Source organism: Oncorhynchus kisutch, linkage group LG8, assembly GCF_002021735.2.
Source record: "Oncorhynchus kisutch isolate 150728-3 linkage group LG8, Okis_V2, whole genome shotgun sequence".
In the NCBI taxonomy this organism is placed as follows: domain Eukaryota; kingdom Metazoa; phylum Chordata; class Actinopteri; order Salmoniformes; family Salmonidae; genus Oncorhynchus; species Oncorhynchus kisutch.
Window position 1 is genome coordinate 36812244 of NC_034181.2, and position 18427 is coordinate 36830670.

General features: G+C 42.9%; 2 protein-coding genes across 3 annotated transcripts; both read right to left on the reverse strand.

Annotated features, from left to right (window-relative positions):
- Positions 1-327: 327 nt before the first annotated feature.
- On the reverse strand, positions 328-4594 carry LOC109895751 (LIM domain transcription factor LMO4-B). 2 transcript variants are annotated; one of them, XM_031830240.1, is made up of 5 exons: positions 4225-4594; positions 2754-2987; positions 2167-2263; positions 1725-1884; positions 328-1586 (listed from the first exon to the last, which is right to left on the reverse strand). In XM_031830240.1, the coding sequence occupies exons 2-4, from the start codon at positions 2969-2971 to the stop codon at positions 1732-1734; spliced, it is 468 nt and encodes a 155-aa protein (XP_031686100.1). In that variant the 5' UTR covers positions 2972-2987; positions 4225-4594; the 3' UTR covers positions 328-1586; positions 1725-1731. The 2 variants fall into 2 exon arrangements, with proteins under 2 accessions (XP_031686100.1, XP_020345298.1); XM_020489709.2 differs by having other exon boundaries at positions 2140-2263; positions 2754-2989.
- A 9979-nt stretch (positions 4595-14573) lies between these two features.
- On the reverse strand, positions 14574-18012 carry LOC109895749 (CCN family member 1-like). The gene is made up of 5 exons (XM_020489707.2): positions 17674-18012; positions 17163-17376; positions 16592-16945; positions 16094-16296; positions 14574-15904 (listed from the first exon to the last, which is right to left on the reverse strand). Exons 1-5 carry the CDS (start codon positions 17743-17745, stop codon positions 15602-15604), a joined length of 1146 nt encoding a protein of 381 aa, XP_020345296.1. The 5' UTR covers positions 17746-18012; the 3' UTR covers positions 14574-15601.
- Between the last annotated feature and the right edge of the window lie 415 nt (positions 18013-18427).

Sequence of the window (18427 nt, forward strand, 5' to 3'; positions counted from 1 at the left end):
CACTAAAGCTTTCAAGATATGTAACTTTCAAAATATAGAAATCATCCCAAAACGCAGCATCATATTTGGATGATTTCTGTATTTTGAAAGTCACACATCTTGAAAACTTGACAAGCAAAACACTTTGGGACTATGTCAACAATGAACTAATGAAACAAATACCAAAATATCGTTTTGGTGTGGAACTTTCCTTTAATTCCTCAAGTCTACAAACCTATGTCTGACTATATATGCTACATGTACATATTCATGTACAGTTTTACATTACAAGGAAGTTCAAGCAACTTAACCAATGCAGAGCCAAACAGAGAACAAAGACCAGCAAAGGGGGCTTGGAAAAGCTTTGGCTTGTGTCTTTTAATTGCAAAATGGTAAACAGTAAAAGTATCAGATTGTTGTCATGTTTTTTTTCTACATGCTGGCTGGATGCAAAGGAGCCCCTCCCTTTAATTAGGCTGGCTCCCAGATGAGTCTTTATTAAAGTCAGCCACGGGATATGGCCAAAGTTCAGCCTCCCAGGAGCTGCAGCAGGCAGCAAGCACAGCAGCACAGATACACCACTCATGTTTAATTGCTTCTGTAAACGGTCAGGGCTCTAGCCCTCTAATTCCATTCCTCAGGGTAATCAGGCATGTTTTCACCATACAGGGCTGGAGGGAGCAATGCAGGAACAGTCGGGGAGGAAATGTAACACCAACCGGGTGGTAGCCTACCATATAATACCACGAGACTCATGTCATGTAACCAACCAACTGCACATAGACTTCAATTACTTCAGTTCACCTCGTTACAGTAGAGTGTTTTAATAGCATTTTTTTTCTCCATTTGATAATGTCACATATTGAACAGGCATCCAAAATGATATTGAATGCAACATTTATTAAGGAAATAGAACTCTACTGGGAAACACACAATAACATTATAAAAAAAAAGAATGTATATTTATCTTCTTCCTTCACTTCAGCCAGATTCATATGATGGTCTAAACATCACTGAGTAACAGATGACAGGCCATTGAGAGGGATTGTGAGCTCATCATCTAAGTGATGGGATATCCCTGACAATAATAACCACAGCAATGCCACTGTTAGTGATAGCGTTTTAGTTGTGTCCATGAGAAAGCTTATTTTTGTCTACTTTAATCTTACTATAGATCCTAGACAGGGTCCAGACTATTACCTTACTCATTGCAAGATTTGTCCAAAAGCACCAAAGTTCTGGATATGCACACAGTTGGGTGTCCTTCACATACAACACGTAGCCTCAGTCCTGAAATAGTTGATGTGGTCCATATTGTCTTTGTTGGACAGACCAGCACTGCACCATACACACACACGACTCACCGCCACTGTGTATCTGTACACTCTCTCAAGCATGGATATACACAACACATCTGAAATAGATACTGCAAGCAAAAATAACCTCCTGGTCAAAGAGACAGGGTGGTGGTTGGTGATGAGGGTCCACAACAACAGTATCGGGAGCAGGGTGAGCAGGGATGGACGGTCCTCTGGTGACAAGGGAAGCATGAAGGGAAGCATGAAGGGGATGAAGGCACAGCGCACCGCTCTAGGCACTCAGCACACCTACAGACAAGAGCAGGAGGGAACAGAACGTAAGTTACTAGACATACAGCACGTCTGTAGGTCTCCTTTCATGATGGTAGTGTGTGTGAAATACGTATGAAAGTGTGAAAGGCCTCATGGTCCTGGTCCCTCTTTCACCTTCTGGTCAGGCAACACAGGGTTGCTCTGCAGTGGGGGGCAGGTGGCTGCTGAGCAGTGCACCCCCTGGCCGGTCGTGCTCACAGAAGATGGTGCCGTTGACATAGTGGAAGCGGTCGCCTGGCACCAGTCGGTTTCTACAGGTGGCACATGTGAAACACTAGGGACAAAAGACACACACAGGAGTTAGAATCCTTATCCCAAATTTGCCACTCAAGTCCAGGCCTAATCTCTCATGAACAGACTATGCAAGATTTTAGTTCTGGGTTAACCAAGGTTAGTCCATGCCTAACTAGCGTCATAAGCAAACGCTAACTCTAACATCAGGTACAAGGTAACTTTAGGTCAGTGTATAACATTTATTTCAATGGGTTTCACACAAACAACTGTTACACATTCACTGATGATGACATACACTAACAGTGAGACCAGGGGGTCTCACCTTGAGATGATACACATTGCCCTGTGCCCTCATCACCATCTCATTAGCCGGGATGGACTGGCCACAGGTGCTGCATGCCCCACTGTGTCCGAACAACCTGCAGACACAAAGCAGAGCCAGATCAGTCTCAGTGCCCTAGCCTGGGAGATAAAGTCTACATCCTCCCCTTCCTGTTATGTCCTCTCCCCAGAGCCAGATCAGTCTCAGTGCCCTAGCCTGGGAGATAAAGTCTACATCCTCCCCTTCCTGTAATGTCCTCTCCCAGAGCCAGATCAGTCTCAGTGCCCTAGCCTGGGAGATAAAGTCTACATCCTCCCCTTCCTGTTATGTCCTCTCCCAGAGCCAGATCAGTCTCAGTGCCCTAGCCTGGGAGATAAAGTCTACATCCTCCCCTTCCTGTTATGTCCTCTCCCCAGAGCCAGATCAGTCTCAGTGCCCTAGCCTGGGAGATAAAGTCTACATCCTCCCCTTCCTGTTATGTCCTCTCCCCAGAGCCAGATCAGTCTCAGTGCCCTAGCCTGGGAGATAAAGTCTACATCCTCCCCTTCCTGTTATGTCCTCTCCCCAGAGCCCAATTAGGACCTCACCTGATATAGTCGCTCCTACACAGGATCATGCCTCCTTTACTGTAGCAGGTGGTGCCAATGTCGCCCAGGTGTGCGTGGCAGCAGGAGCAATTGAGGCAGCGTGTGTGCCAGTAGCGCTCCATGGAGAAGAGCAGGAAGCGGTCAGCGATCTTTCCCCCGCATCCAGCACACGACCTGGGGGGTGACGCCACACCACTGCCCACCTGACTGTTCACCATGCTGGGCCCTCAGGAGCTCTTGTTAAATAAAAACAATGTTGACACTTCAGCTACATGGGAAAGGTACTGTAGCATGCTGTTACAATGACCTCATTGACAACGTCTCCCTCATCCACTATGGTTTTTATTTTGTCTATGGTTTTGTTAACAACTTCATTACACTGTTCATCCGCAGATGTCTAAGACCGGGCTTGAAGTGTTCAAAACAAGTGTACAGCCACACAACAACCAATATGATGCATAGCCTAATGCCTCACTCAACCTATCAAAAACTGATCTGACAGCAGTGAGCCCCAAAACAACTACTACTGGAAGGGGTCAGGTTATCCAAAGTCCTAACAGGCGACCACTATCGCAAGCATGCATGGGCAACATGAAGAATTTGAACTAAGTACAGTGTTTAGTCAACATGCTCATGTTTCACTACTGTACACCTTCAGACAAAGGAATACCCCACATCCTTACTTTCTGTATGTTCGCTAGTTCAAGAACATGTAGGAATCTTTTACAGGACATGCCAGGTAAGCTGTAAATGTAGGTTTTAATGATGATGCCCATATTAGTTGTTGGGTGCAGTTTTTTAAAATTCCAAATACCAAGCAATACCAAGGTATACGTAGAAAGTGTTCATTTGCCTCCGTCACAACTCCCCAAAAACATTGGAGGTCCACAAATAATCTGTTCACTGATTGAAAAAAATAGGTTAAATTATACTAAAAACAATAATATAACATTTATAACACGTTTTATGACAATCCACGAAAATAAAACCCATTTAACCTGTCATTTTAAAGGTGTCACAATTTTTTTTTTTATAATTCAGTGTGATAATGTAGTCTAAGCATCCAGGTTTCTGCAAATAAAATTCAAGTTTAGTTTATTCAAGTTGGATGAAATATTTGGGGAAAACAACTGTGATTTATATTCCACAAGACAAGGGAGCATTATATATTCATACAGAACACTTTCCTATGAGTAAGGTCCTAGTTCCCGAATAGTATAATTTTTTTTATAGAGGAAATCATACAGTGAAACACAGAAGAGTGCGAATGATGCCCTTGCATGAAAACAGAATAGCAGTCTTAAAACAGGAGGCTCTTGGTTGAACTTCGAACCAGCATGCAACAGAGAATCAAGATGCGGTAAAGATAGCCTGTATGTAATACAAATTCATATGAACATTACGGTTAGCTCTGTTTTGGTCATGAAAAATAGGCTAATTTGCACACCACGGCGAACAGAGAGATGCTCACCTTGATGTGCGTTCCAGATAATTCAGACGTGAAGAAGTTCAGTTGTAATTTAAAAAAATAATAATACAAATAAATCCAATGGATGACAGCGGATAGTCTTTCAACAATAGCTAATCCAGGCTGTGACAACCTAGCGCTTCTCTGATATCCATATCAAACAAATAAGGCGAAACATTTGCGAAACTGGTTATTTAACACGAATTGAAGCAATGTCAAAAAGGAAAAGAGCACGTTGTCAAATATACAATTTGATACAATTTAACTAAATTGGTTTTAAAGAGATGGCATAAAACATGTTTTTTTTCATCAATTAGATTTATCATCCGACTCTCAACTATGACTAGCGTCTTTGACAGCTACACTATTTACTGAATTGCACAAGCGCGTAGGCTATTTAATTCGCTTTATGGTGACGTTTTGAACATGCAGTGTGCGCAGCCAGTCAGCTGTCAGGGGTGGGGTTACTGTCAAAATGATGTATGTGTTTGTAGCTGCCCATTGTACATTCCTATTCTCATTAGATTGAACTAAACTATAACTGTTTTCAAATATGACAATCCTTTCCACAATTCATATGTGCAATTAAAACGCACATGCTGTCATGGACCACTTCCAATTCCATGCATGATTTAGTCTATTCAGAATCATACAAATGAGATATTTAATAGACATTTGTATTTACTGTTAATTAAGAAAAGTTAGGGGAGGATGTGGCAGTACATTTATTTTAATATAGACTAAAATGGTTTAGGCTAAATTATGTATACCATAAATTAAGAATTGGGGGTTGGGGGTGAACAATAATGCCTGGAAAATATTATTTTTTCCAAATAAGACTGAATCTTAGTATTATAAGAGTAGTACACAGTGGTTAAATTGAGCTGGAGCCAGGCTCCTGCACATTGGGTCGAAGGGAGAGCCCTAGTCGTAACCCTAACCCTAGCTTCATGTCCACATCCCAGCTCAACCCTAACCCTAGCCATAACCCAAACCGTGACCATAAACATAACCTAGGGGCAGTGTTTCAGTTAACTTTTGCTTCGAGTTCTATTCAGAATAAAAATGTGCATTTATGAATTTAAGTATATTTCTGCACTGCTTCCTAAGTGCCAGTAGAGGACAGTGTTCTCTTGTGCTGTAGGCCTACTGTCTCCTCATCACTGGGCACTGAACAGCTATATATATATATACATACATACAGTTGGGCAAAAAAGTATTTAGTCAGCCACCAATTGTGCAAGTTCTCCCACATAAAAAGATGAGAGAGGCCTGTAATTGTCATCATAGGTACACTTCAACTATGACAGACAAAATGAGAGAAAAAAATCCAGAAAATCACATTGTAGGATTTTTAATGAATTTATTTGCAAATTATGGAGGAAAATAAGTATTTGGTCAATAACAAAAGTTTATCTCAATATGTTGTTATATACCCTTTGTTGGCAATGACAGAAGTCAAACGTTTTCTGTAAGTCTTCACAAGGTTTTTACACACTGTTGCTGGTATTTTGGCCCATTCCTCCATGCAGATCTCCTCTAGAGCAGTGATGTTTTGGGGCTCTTGCTGGGCAACACGGACTTTCAACTCCCTCCAAAGATTTTCTACGGGGTTGAGATCTGGAGACTGGCTAGGCCACTCCAGGACCTTGAAATGCTTCCTTCGTTGCCTGGTCGGTGTGTTTGGGATCATTGTCATGCTGAAAGACCAAGCCATGTTTCATCTTCAATGCCCTTGCTGATGAAAGGAGGTTTTCACTCAAAATCTCACGTCCTGGTCCCTTTGCAGAAAAACAGCCCCAAAGCATGATGTTTCCACCCCCATGCTTCACAGTAGGTATGGTGTTCTTTGGATGCAACTCAGCATTCTTTGTCCTCCAAATACGACGAGTTGAGTTTTTATAAAGTTATATTTTGGTTTCATCTGACCATATGACATTCTCCCAATCTTCTTCTGGATCATCCAAATGCTCTCTAGCAAACTTCAGACGGGCCTGGACATGTACTGGCTTAAGCAGGGGGACACGTCTGGCACTGCAGGATTTGAGTCCCTGGTGACGTAGTGTGTTACTGATGGTAGGCTTTGTTACTTTGGTCCCAGCTCTCTGCAGGTCATTCACTAGGTCCCCCCATGTATTTCTGGGATTTTTGCTCACCGTTCTTGTGATCATTTTGACCCCACGGGGTGAGCTCTTGCCTGGAGCCCCAGATCGAGGGAGATTATCAGTGGTCTTGTATGTCTTCCATTTCCTAATAATTGCTCCCACAGTTGATTTCTTCAAACCAAGCTGCTTACCTATTGCAGATTCAGTCTTCTCAGCCTGGTGCAGGTCTACAATTTTGTTTCTGGTGTCCTTTGACAGCTCTTTGGTTTTGGCCATAGTGGAGTTTGGAGTGTGACTGTTTGAGGTTGTGGACAGGGGTCTTTTATACTGATAACAAGTTCAAACAGGTGCCATTAATACAGGTAATGAGTGGAGGACAGTGGAGCCTCTTAAAGAAGAAGTTACAGGTCTGTGAGAGCCAGAAATCTTGCTTGTTTGTAGGTGACCAAATACTTATTTTCCACCATAATTTGCAAATAAATAAATTAAAGATCCTACAATGTGATTTTCTGGATTTTATTTTCTTATTTTGTCTGTCATAGTTGAAGTGTACCTATGATGAAAATTACAGGCCTCTCATCTTTTTAAGTGGGAGAACTTGCGCAATTGGTGGCTGACTAAATACTTTTTTGCCCCACTGCATATATATATATATATATATATATATATATATATATATACATATAGTACCAGTCAAAAGTTTGGACCCGCCTACTCATTCTAGGGGTTTTCTTTATTTTTACTATTTTCTACATTGTAGAGTAATAGTGAAGACATCAAAACTATGAAATAACATATATGGAATCATGTAGTGACAAAACAAGTGTTAAACAAATCTAAATATATTTTAGATTCTTCAAGGTAGCCACCTCTTGTCTTGATGACAGCTTTGCACACTCTTGGCATTCTCTCAAGGAGCCTCACCTGGAATGCTTTTCCAACATTCTTGAAGGAGTTCCCACATATGCTGAGCACTTGTTGGCTGCTTTTCCCTTCACTCTGCGGTCCAACTCATCCCAAACCATCTCAATTGGGTTGAGGTCGGGTGATTGTGGAGGCCATGTCATCTGATGCTGCACTCCATCACTCCCCTTCTTGGTCAAATAGCCCTTACACAGCTTGGAGGTGTGTTGGGTCATTGTCCTGTTGAAAAACAAGTTATAGTCCCACTAAGCGCAAATCAGATGGGATGGTGTATCGCTGCAGAATGCTGTGGTAGCAATGCTGGTTGTGTGCCTTGAATTCCAAATAAATCACTGACAATGTCACCAGCAAAGCACCATTACACCTCCTCCTCCAAGCGTCACGGTGAGAACCATACATGCAGAGATCATCCGTTGACCTACTCTTTGTCTCACAAAGACACACCTGTTGAAACCAAAAATGTCAGACCAAAGGACAAATTTCCACCGGTCTAATGTCCATTGCTCGTGTTTCTTAGCCCAAGCAAGTCTCTTCTTCTTCTTGGTGTCATTTAGACGTGGTTTCTTTGCAGCAATTAGACCGTGAAGCCCTGAATCACGCAGTCTCCTCTGAACAGTTGATCTTGAGATGTGTCTGTTACTTGAACTCTGTGAAGCATTTATTTGGGCCGCAATTTCTGAGGCTAGTAACTATGGGTCTTCCTTTCCTGTGGCGGTCCTCATAAGAGCCAGTTTCATCATAGCGCTTGATGATTTTTGCGACTGCACTTGAAGAAACTTTCAAAGTTCTTGACATTTTCCAGATTGACTGACCTTCATTTCTTAAAGTAATGATGGACTGTAATTTCTCTTTGCTATTTGAGCTGTTCTTGCAATAATATGGACTTGGTCTTTTACCAAATAGGGCTATCTTCTGTAGACCACCCTACCTTGTCACAACACAACTGATAGGCTCAAACGCATTAAGAAGGAAAGAAATTACACAAATGAACTTTTAACAAGGCACACCTGTCAATTGAAATGCATTCCAGGTGGGTACCTCGTGAAGCTGGTTGAGAGAATGCCAAGTGTGTGCAAAGCTGTCATCAAGGCAAAGTGTGGCTACATTGAAGAATCTCAAATATAAAATATATTTTGATTTGTTTAACATTTTTTTGGTTACTACATGATTCCAAATGTGCTATTTAATAGTTTTGATGTCTTCAGTCTTATTCTACAATGTAGAAAATAGTAAAAATAAAGAAGAACCCTTGAATGAGTAGACGTGTCCAAACTTTTCACTGGTATGGCATCTCAAATTATTTTTTAATTTTATTTTTTACAAAGGATGGCTCAAAGTAAGTTTATTTACATGTGTATATATACACCACACAAATGATATGTGTTTTACAAGTTAACCTTTCACTAAAATTGTATCTAATGGTCGCATGCTAATTGCTAACCGCTAATGTTAGCTAGCTGTTCATGGGTTTTTGTTACATGCAATACACAGGCATCTTCTATAATGTGGTTGTACAATTAGCACTGTATAAATAGTGTGAATGAGATGTACTGTTGTTGCCCATACAATGCATGCGTGTCATAGCTACATACACATCTAGTGAGACAAGGTCGTGTTTACACCAGTGGAGGCTCCTCAGAGGAAGAAGGGGACAACCATCTTCCTCAGTGAATTTCTTTTTTTTTTTAAATAGTGAAACATTTAAAAGTTATCATTTTTAGATAAAACTATACAACATATATTCACGTCACCAAATAATTGATTAAAAGACATTAGCCTCAACAGCACTCTAGGGTAGCACCATGGTGTAGCCATAGGGCCTCTAGCTTCCGTCCTCCTCTGCGTACATTTTCTTTATTGCAAAACCTAGGAGGCTCATGGATCTCACCCCCTTCCATAGACTTACACAGTAATTAGGAATTTTGACAACTTCTGGAGGAAATCCTCCAAACTATCAGAGCTCTTGCAGCATGAACTGACATGCTGTCCACCCAATCAAATGATCAGAGAATTAGTCTAGTACAGAAATCATAAGCTACAGCTAGCTAGCACTGCAATGCATAAAATGTGGTGAGTAGGTGACTCAAAGAGAAAAACAATAGCTGAACAGTTTTGAACAAATTAATTTCTTCAAAAATGGAAGAGGAGCAAGAGAGAGAGAGAGAGGTAGCTATATTTTTTGACTTTCAGCTAGCTAGTTTAGCCTACTCAAACACGTGGCTGAAACTGAGGGATGCTATGTTAGCTAGCTGACTATGACTGTCCAACACCGGAGCTCTTCCAAGGCAAGCTTTTAGTTTTACTAATTTATTGCTAATATGGTGACAACAATGTAGTCTGTGTGTAGAGGTTATGAATTGAATAAATTTTTGTTTTTTTGCCTGTTCACAGGCAGCTGATGTGTTGTGCATTGAAGTCCACAAGAAAAGGGAAAAAGTGAGAAGAGGATGTAGATACGAGAAGGAATACAACGAGCTGTTTGTATGTGGCTATGAAAGTGAACTTTTTTCGTGTGATCAGGGGTTTATTCATTCCACCGATTCTGTTGAAAAAACATTTCTTTAAATGGAAGCAAACAGAACGAAACGGGGATAAACATACCTGAATTTGTCCAATAGCAACTCGCAACTGTGTGCAAGGTGGTATTGAATGTGTCAGTCTGTCTGTCACACATCTTACTTTTGACCTGTGTGCACCTACATTGTAAACTTTAATTTATAGGCTAGGTTGTAGCAACAACAAAAAAACACATGAGTATCATGTAGTAGCCTAAACCTATCGCTGTTACATTGAACTGGGTGAATGGAATATAAATGACACTATGCTGTAATAGAAATAAAGGCCGCCCTCATTAAAAAAAATAATCGTCCTCCCTCATCTTAAATGGCAACGACCGCCACTGGTTTATACAGGAGACAGAGTGAAACTCTCAGATGCCCTTTTTACATACAATAGCAATGTCATGCGCCGGTGTCCTGGCCACCAAAACAACATACATTTAACCTTGTGCTTATATCCATTGCAGGTTCTTGTGCCAGATGAGTAGAATGAAAGCAGACGTTGAATTCCACCCACCTGGTCTAAAGTGGCTGCTTATATCCAACCTAGTTCCAATAATCACCAATTGCGGTACATTATTGAAACTCTAATTGCCTCTGTATCAGATCTGCCAAGACTGTTCTACAGAAAATAGCAGTAATCATGAGCTAGGTATGCTGTAACTCTGTGCACTGCCAGTACCACATGCATAACTTGTGGCATATCTCGTTGATTATAATGACTTTTGCGTAGATGTTTGTGATACACCCAGTGTACGGAGCCAAAGGCATGTGGAGCCAATTTCAACAAGGTGGATGGAATTCAACTAGTGTTTTCACAATAGTCTAATAATACCAATAATCTCAGTAATTTCACAAAATATCAAACATTGTTTGGGGGATCTTCCATCAAGGTCAGAGTGATATACAGTGGGGAGAACAAGTATTTGATACACTGCCGATTTTGCAGGTTTTCCTACTTACAAAGCATGTAGAGGTCTGTAATTTTTATCATATGTACACTTCAACTGTAAGAGATGGAATATAAAACAAAAATCCAGAAAATCACATTTTATGATTTTTAAGTAATTAATTTGCATTTTATTGCAAATTATGCATGCGCAGCCTTGAACAAGGGCACGGTCATTTACTGACATTTATGGCAGAGATGTTGTGGGACATGGACTGAGATGTAATGCAACTGATGTCAAACGTGCGCTGGGATTTCAGAATGTGTCCTGGTCCATGGGTGGACGTGTGTGGTCGTTTCAGGGGATTTACTGAACCGTTTCCGGACGTATACACGTCCGTGCACAAAAGTGGTCTGTTATTGGAGATATACGGGACGTGTGCAGGGCCGTACAAGGCTGGACACTTGCCACCAATTTCCAGAAACGGTACGTTTTCGGACTTGTGCACCGGAGTGTTCGAGATGTAAATATGCCTTTAAATGCAGCGATGTATAGACATCCTTTACAGTTATATGGCTGGACAAGTTATACATTGTGTTTTAAACACACAACAATTGTCCCAGGCTGCAGTACTGAATTGCTGGAACAGTTACTTTTTGATTAAAACTGACTCATGTTTAGAGAGTGACATTCCTCTCAGAGAAAATGTTTTGCTCAGAAAAAGGTGTTTGTAACTGTTGCTTATACAAAAGTTGTCTTCTGCATAGGATGCTACGGTTGTTTTTTTGGAGTGTCTTCTGCTCTAGTAAACCTTCCACCCAGGCCCCCACCGCCACTTCCCAGAGGCCCTGTTGATTTCTGACATATTTCCTTTTCCTATGTCACAGCCATGCTGAAACTCACATTTCACTGTGAGGCTGGACAACACCTTCCAGTCTGGTGCCCAGGCCAATGTAAACTCCACCGCAGCAGGAGGCTACAGCCAAAATAATCACTTTCACAGGGGAGAGAATTGCATACACTCACCGCCTTCATGAGTAACTCTCCTTTCACCGGATGCTCTGCTTTCACATGTTTCAGTGTAAGTCAACTACGGTACATCACAAAGCTTTTGTTTAATGTGGACCGGACACTAAGTTGTTCTTTCACACAACCTCCTATAACCTCCTCCCCAGTCCTCATATTGCCATGGCTTTCACTGAAATACAAGAGCACCTCTTTGACAGACGTTTTGTCAAACGTTGTCCTGGGACACATGCTTTAGTGTAGAATAAGTCTGAGGATGATAGTCTTTCCCTAAATTTACAACACCAAATAGCCCTACTATACAAACACTACAGACCATAGGCTTCGAGGAAACGTTGTACAGTCAGGTGGGATACAGCCAATAGGAGTTATGTCTTTAGTGACGACAATGGCAGATAGTACTGCCGTCTCTATGGCGATGATGGAATGCCATGTGTGCTCTGTCGATTTTTGTCTGTCATTGGACCAGTGAACAAAATGCAAGGAGGTTGCATAGGCCTATAAAAAACGAATTGCAGCCATATTCCCAGTCTTAACTCTAACCTAAGGCCTGCCCTGGCCTTTTGGGGGCAATATTACACATTTTGCCACAGGCTGGAGAAATATTTGCAGTTTTGAAGCAAATCTCCTGCAAATCTACACATTTTGCCATGACTTATGCCGTGTTAAAGGAAAATTCCACCCAAATCTATTTTTTTGTATTTTTTAGGACTATCATATTGTCCCAAAATGTTTTGCATGTCAGCAATCAAGCTTTCAAGATATATACATTTCAAAATACAGAAGTACAGTCGGAATGATGCATTTTGTATCATATGAAGCAAAAGCAGCATCATATGAAGCAAAAGCAGCATCATATGAAGCAAAAGCAGCATCATATGATGCAAAATGCATCATACCAGCTGTATTTCTGTATTTTGACTAAGATAATCAATGGGGGCCCCCTGGAGGTCAGGGCACCTAAGCACGTACCCTGTGTGCCCAGTCGGTAATTCGTTTAGATAGCTGGCTAGACTAATTTACCAATTTGAAAAATGTCAGCTGACATGGGCTAATTGAGTGACTGTCGGTGAATGACATAACAGAAGAAACATTTATGATGCACAACCAAATTTCGAAAGTGCACCTTGTAAATTATACTGTTTTAACTCTCAACAGTAAGTTGAGACCCCTAAAATCTTGGTCAGGGACACCCTAATAACTGCGGGGCCCCAAGTGGTCGCTTTAGTGGCTAGGGCCGGCCCTGCTCCAACCCTGTACTGTATGCTTGATGTGTCCAAACCTACATTTCTAAGCGGATTACATTGAGGATGTGGATAGGCGATACATTGAGAGGTACTAAATACATTAAACAGTAGGCCCATGCTGTGATAACCTCAGTCGCCATTTAGACAACTAGCACACTAAGCCAGACAGACAGGTCTGTAAAGAGAGGTGGGATAGACAGGGGAGGAGGTCAGGGTGGGATATCTATCTATCTGTCTGTCTATCTAGACAGGGGGAGACATAGGAGATGGGGAGGAGGACAGGGTGTGGAATTTGGGAGGCTGCTGTGATGTTTGTGACCCAGAGACCAGCCTGTACATTATGTTGAAGGATATGAGGGAACATAAACCTGGCTAGAGCACTGGCCGCGGCCTCACTGAGACCCAACTTGCCTCTTCCCCCCCCGGCCCTAACACCAAAACAACAGGCTGGCTTTCAGCACTGCACCCCTCTTTGGAGTTATGTACTCCTAGCCCTAAGGTACTTCATAAAGGTAAGTGCCAGACTTACAGTGCATTCGGAAAGTATTCAGACCCCTTCCAATATGTTAATCTACACACAATACCCCATAATGACACAAACCGGTTTTTAGAAATGTTTGCAAAAACATAAATACCTTAACATAAGTATTCAGACCCTTTGCTATGAGACTCGTAATTGAGCTCAGGTGGATCCTGTTTCCATTGCTCATCCTTGAGATGTTTCTATAACTTGATTGGAGTCCACCTGTGGTAAATTCAATTGATTGGACATGATTTGGAAAGGCACACCTGTTTATATAAAAGCTCCCACAGTTGACAGTGCATGTCAGAGCAAAACCAAGCCATGATGTTGAAGGAATTGTTGAGGCACAGATCTAGGGAAGGGTACCAAAAATGTCTGCAGCATTGAAGGTCCCCAAGAACACAGTAAGTAGAAGTAGTTTGGAACCAGCAAAACTCTTCCTAAACTGAGCAATCACGGGAGAAGGATCGAGGGAAAGATGAAAGGAGCAAAGTACAGAGAGATCTTTGATGAAAACCTGCTCCAGACTGGGGAGAAGGTTCACCTTCCAACAGGACAACAACCCTAAGCACACAGTCAATACCACGCAGGAGTGGCTTTGGGACAAGTCTCAATGTCCTTGAGTGGCCAAGCCAGAGCCCAGACTTGAACCCGACCTGAAAAATAGCTGTGAAGCGAAACTCCCCATCCAACCTCAGAGCTTGAGAGGATCTGCCGACTCCCCAAATTCAGGTGTACCAAGCTTGTAGTGTCATATCCAAGAAGACTCCAGGCTGTAATCGCTGACAAAAGCACCTCAAAGTACTTAGTAAAGTTTTTTAATTGTCGTTATGGGGTATTGTGTGTAGATTGATGAGGGAAAAAAAGAATGTAATACATTTTAGAGTAAGGCTGTAACGTAACAAAATTCTGGGTCTGAATACTTTCTGAATGCACTGTACCCCATTCTGTGAGTCTTGCCCCAACTCAGGAGAGACTCGTTTGCCCTCCTTACAGCAGCATTCCAGACCAACCACCCTATGCTGTCATCTAAATCACCATCCACCTGATGCACCTCTCAGAGAAGCACAAGACAGAGCACGTGTTTAAGGTTTTATTTGATGTATCAGAGAATTATTGATTAGAATTCAAACAATATATAAATCTTAAATACATATAGTAAAATCTTCCCTCCAGTATAAGAAAGTCTCCATACTATGAGGCAATAAAAACACACCCCGGAAAATGAGGTGATCTGTATAAATTGCCACTCAACAAAGAGTGAAGTCTGTACACTATACTCTGTAATATGACAAACACACATATGTAAACACTCTGTTTTCTCACCCTTTCATTCTCTCTCACACACACACACAAACATGCAACATACAGGTACAATCATTGGTGACGTCCTGTCCTCATTCGACCATCAATGTATCAGACAAAACACTTCATCATACATTAATGTATGGGATTGCCCATGGTCATCGCTCATCACATCCTGACACATTCACTGGCCTCACTAATTTACACATTATGACAAAAAGTAATATGTCCCTCATATACATGCATACACGTTCCTTTCTTTTTTCCCCCCACTGTGGCTATATAGGAGGGACTTGACAATGTTAACAAATACAAAATAATGAATAATAAAAGGGTGAAAAGCAGAGGATTCATTTACATATTTCACCCATAAGTCCAACATGACATCAAGAAAGTGACATCAGGACATCTATAGTCTGTTGTGCTCAGTGCTGTCCCTTCCTCCACCGGAACAGTTCAGTGGCTGGGTCATCAGCAGGGAAGGGGAACTGGACCTAGCCACAGAGTTGCACCAAATAGCTACCCATCTCTCATGTTGGATAACTGGGGGCAATGTGTCAGGAAGCTTAAAGTGCAAGCAATAGTTCTGCCTGGATGTGGGGAGCGGCCACCTAGCTCTCACTCCCATAGTCTTGTACTGGTGCAGGCGGGGAGAGGCTGCCAGCCACACTGATGTCCAGGAAGGGGATGAAAGGCAGGGTTATCCGTGGGCAGAGGGCGTATGGAAGATGGGGAGAGACTAGCATGCCCTAGCCCTATCCAGTGTGTCGAGGCTGGGGTTGGGCATCCTCCTAATCCTGACTCAGTGCCTGAAGGTGTGGATGTCATTGTGTAGGCTGACAGAGGGCCTTGAGGGGGAGCCGTGAATGTGACAGCTCTTCTTGCAGCTGCAGCGCTGGATCCACATGACGTTGCGTGTGAAGCCCTCTCCGTCGGGACAGTGGAAGCGCAGGCGGACGGTGCGGGTCAGTGAAGGGGTGCAGCATCGTCTGTCCACACAGGAGCCGCAGCTGCGAGGTCGATAGTGCCGTGCTGTGTAGCAGCCAGCAAAGTTGATGCTGATTGGCTCCTGAGGGCGCACTGAACGCTGGCACTTCTTTCCCCTCTGGACAGTCAACAAACACAGAGTTAACAAACACAGTTAGACAACTGAGCTACATAAACCATAATAAATAGTCATATTGCAAAGGTTCTCATCATCAAAAATGAAATATTAATATGTTCTATGTGCTCTACTTGTATGCTTCATAATTTCCCACAAACATATCAGACATTGAGAGGAGTCTCATTGTACCTTGATTGCTGGGGTAAGTCGCAGGTCACATTGGCGGACTTGACACAGTCGTGTCTCTCTGACAAGCTGGCAGTCAGCGTTGTTATTGGTCACCCGACTGGAGATGCCCATCCCACAGGTAGTGGAACATTCCGTCCAATCAGTGGTCTGTGGGAAGCATCTGGCGCTTAGCAACACCTGGGACCTGGGGAGGGGCACCACCTCTGAAAGGAGAGGACAGGGAATCATGAGAAACATACAGTGTTACAATTAAGAGAAACATACAGTGTTACAATTAAGAGAAACATACAGGGTTACAATTAAGAGAAACATACAGGGTTACAATTAAGAGAAACATACAGGGTTACAATTAAGAGAAACATACAGGGTTACAATTAAGAGAAACATACAGGGTTACAATTAAGAGAAACATGCAAGGTTCAGATTATGACCAAGATAGGATTATGCCTGGATAGAGACTGTGGAGAGTGAGACATTGGGACAGGTTGTTTACTGTACCTCTAAAGGTGACTCCAGTGCTGGCCTGATAGCGTGGCTGTTCCTGGAGCTGGTTGTTGATGTGGTTTGGGAGGGGTTGTGGGTTGGGCAGGGCTACCTGTGAAGGTTCCTCTGGGTCCTCACTGATGTGGTTGTTGTCGTCACAGACCCACTCCGCACAGCAGCGGCCCAAGGGCCGTGCCAGCCTTGGCTGGGAGCAGCGCCAGTCGGGCAGGGACACCTGGTGGGGGCAGAGTGGCATGCAGCCCACCACCCCATCCATGCAGCTGCACTGGTGCTGGCAGCTGGGCTGGAAGTCCTCTCCATGCTGGTAGACACGCCCACTGAACTCGCAGGACTGGCCTTTGGCCTCCGCTAGGCAGACACAGAATCAGCACAGTGGACTTTATACCACTATGGCAGTGTTACAATGATGCTGAGCATTTATCTACTTGAATGATCACATTTTTACTATAATTTACTATAATTCTGAAATCCCCATACCCAGCTGCAACACCCATACTTCTGCATACTCCCATATTGGCCCAACCACCTCTCTCCTGCGGATGTTAGGGGTACTCCTGGTCCTTACCTCGGCACAGGCCTCTCTCTGGGTTTCCCCCAGCCCCCAGGTGGCAGTGCAGGCCCTTGATGTGGTCACAGGGCTGGCTGGGGCTGCAGTCCTGGTTGAACTGCCTGGCACACACCTTACAGCAGCCACAGGCGTCTGTCACCCAGCTAACGCCCACTGGGCACAATGGGGGTGATGGGCCACAAGAGCACTGGGCAGGACAGTCACTCTCCACCTGAGAAAGAGAGCAGTGTCAGTGTTACAGATGTTTTGGGGTCTGCACAGCAGCAGTAGGGTAGAGGTGCAACCTCGTCTTTACTATGACTTGTAGTACTGTAGTATACTCTCTTACTGGAGTGTCTTTCTTCATTGTAACAAAATACCCCCAAAAAGTTCAATTATTTTGGTAAAATAATATTTTTTGAAAAGCAGAAACGCATCGTAAATAAAATAATGCAAAATAGAGAGAAAGAGAATAATTTTTTTTTTTTTAAAGATGGCAGGCAGGTAAGTATGCATCTATGAAACTCACCATGACAGCAGCACTGGAGAGGAGAACGAACAGGGTAGAAACAGTCCTTCTCAAACTAACCAGAGAAAGCATCCTGAAAGCGTACTTCCCAAAATTACAATCAGAGGTCGTTAGATGGAGAATAGAAACCTGGTGGCTGTGACGATATACTGTCCAGAGCCTGCACGTGAGTCCAGAAGTCTGTTGATCTGTCAGTTTACCTATTCATTCATCTGAACCGATCCATGGTTCTGTGCGAGCGCACTAAAAGCTACACTAGTTTGGGGTTTCTTTGCTCTCCTACAGTGTCAGCTCAGCTCAGCTAGGGTTAGCTTCCCTTCATATAGAGCGAGATTCCCTCTGTGGTGCCTGTACTTATAGACACAGGCAGACCAGCCCCCTCCCCGTGACATCAGCTCTCCTCTTAAGGAGTAAGGGAAAGTGTATGGAGAGGGATTCAGTGAGTGGAGTAGGAGAGAAAGAAATTGCACCGTTGCTACATTGCTATAATGAGAAAGCATGGTTATATATGAACACAGTACTGTAGGCACTTCAGTGCACTGACATCTTACTACTTATATGTCCCTAATGCTATTGATAAACTACAGGAATAGCTAATTGCTGGTAAATTCACAATAAGCAAAGCTAAGTGTGGAGTAACTTCAAATAGTATTTGATTTCTTTCAAATAGGTTGAACATTTGATTAACCCTGCCTGAATTGCCAGATGGGTGGGGTTTTCACCTTCGGGACTATTCTATCAGTCCCATTGTGCC

Excerpts from the sequence above, each read along its gene's own strand:
- LOC109895751 (XM_020489709.2), bottom strand. The coding sequence starts at position 2,971 with ATGGTGAACAGTCAGGTGGGCAGTGGTGTGGCGTCACCCCCCAGGTCG. Across the intron at positions 2,264-2,753 it reads TGTAGGAGCGACTATATCAG|GTTGTTCGGACACAGTGGGG; the intron begins GTGAGGTCCTAA and ends TTGTGTCTGCAG. Across the intron at positions 1,885-2,139 it reads CCCCTGGTCTCACTGTTAGT|TGTTTCACATGTGCCACCTG; the intron begins GTATGTCATCAT and ends TTTTGTCCCTAG.
- LOC109895749 (XM_020489707.2), bottom strand. The coding sequence starts at position 17,745 with ATGCTTTCTCTGGTTAGTTTGAGAAGGACTGTTTCTACCCTGTTCGTT. Across the intron at positions 17,377-17,673 it reads TCTCCAGTGCTGCTGTCATG|GTGGAGAGTGACTGTCCTGC; the intron begins GTGAGTTTCATA and ends TCTCTTTCTCAG. Across the intron at positions 16,946-17,162 it reads AGAGAGAGGCCTGTGCCGAG|CGGAGGCCAAAGGCCAGTCC; the intron begins GTAAGGACCAGG and ends GTGTCTGCCTAG.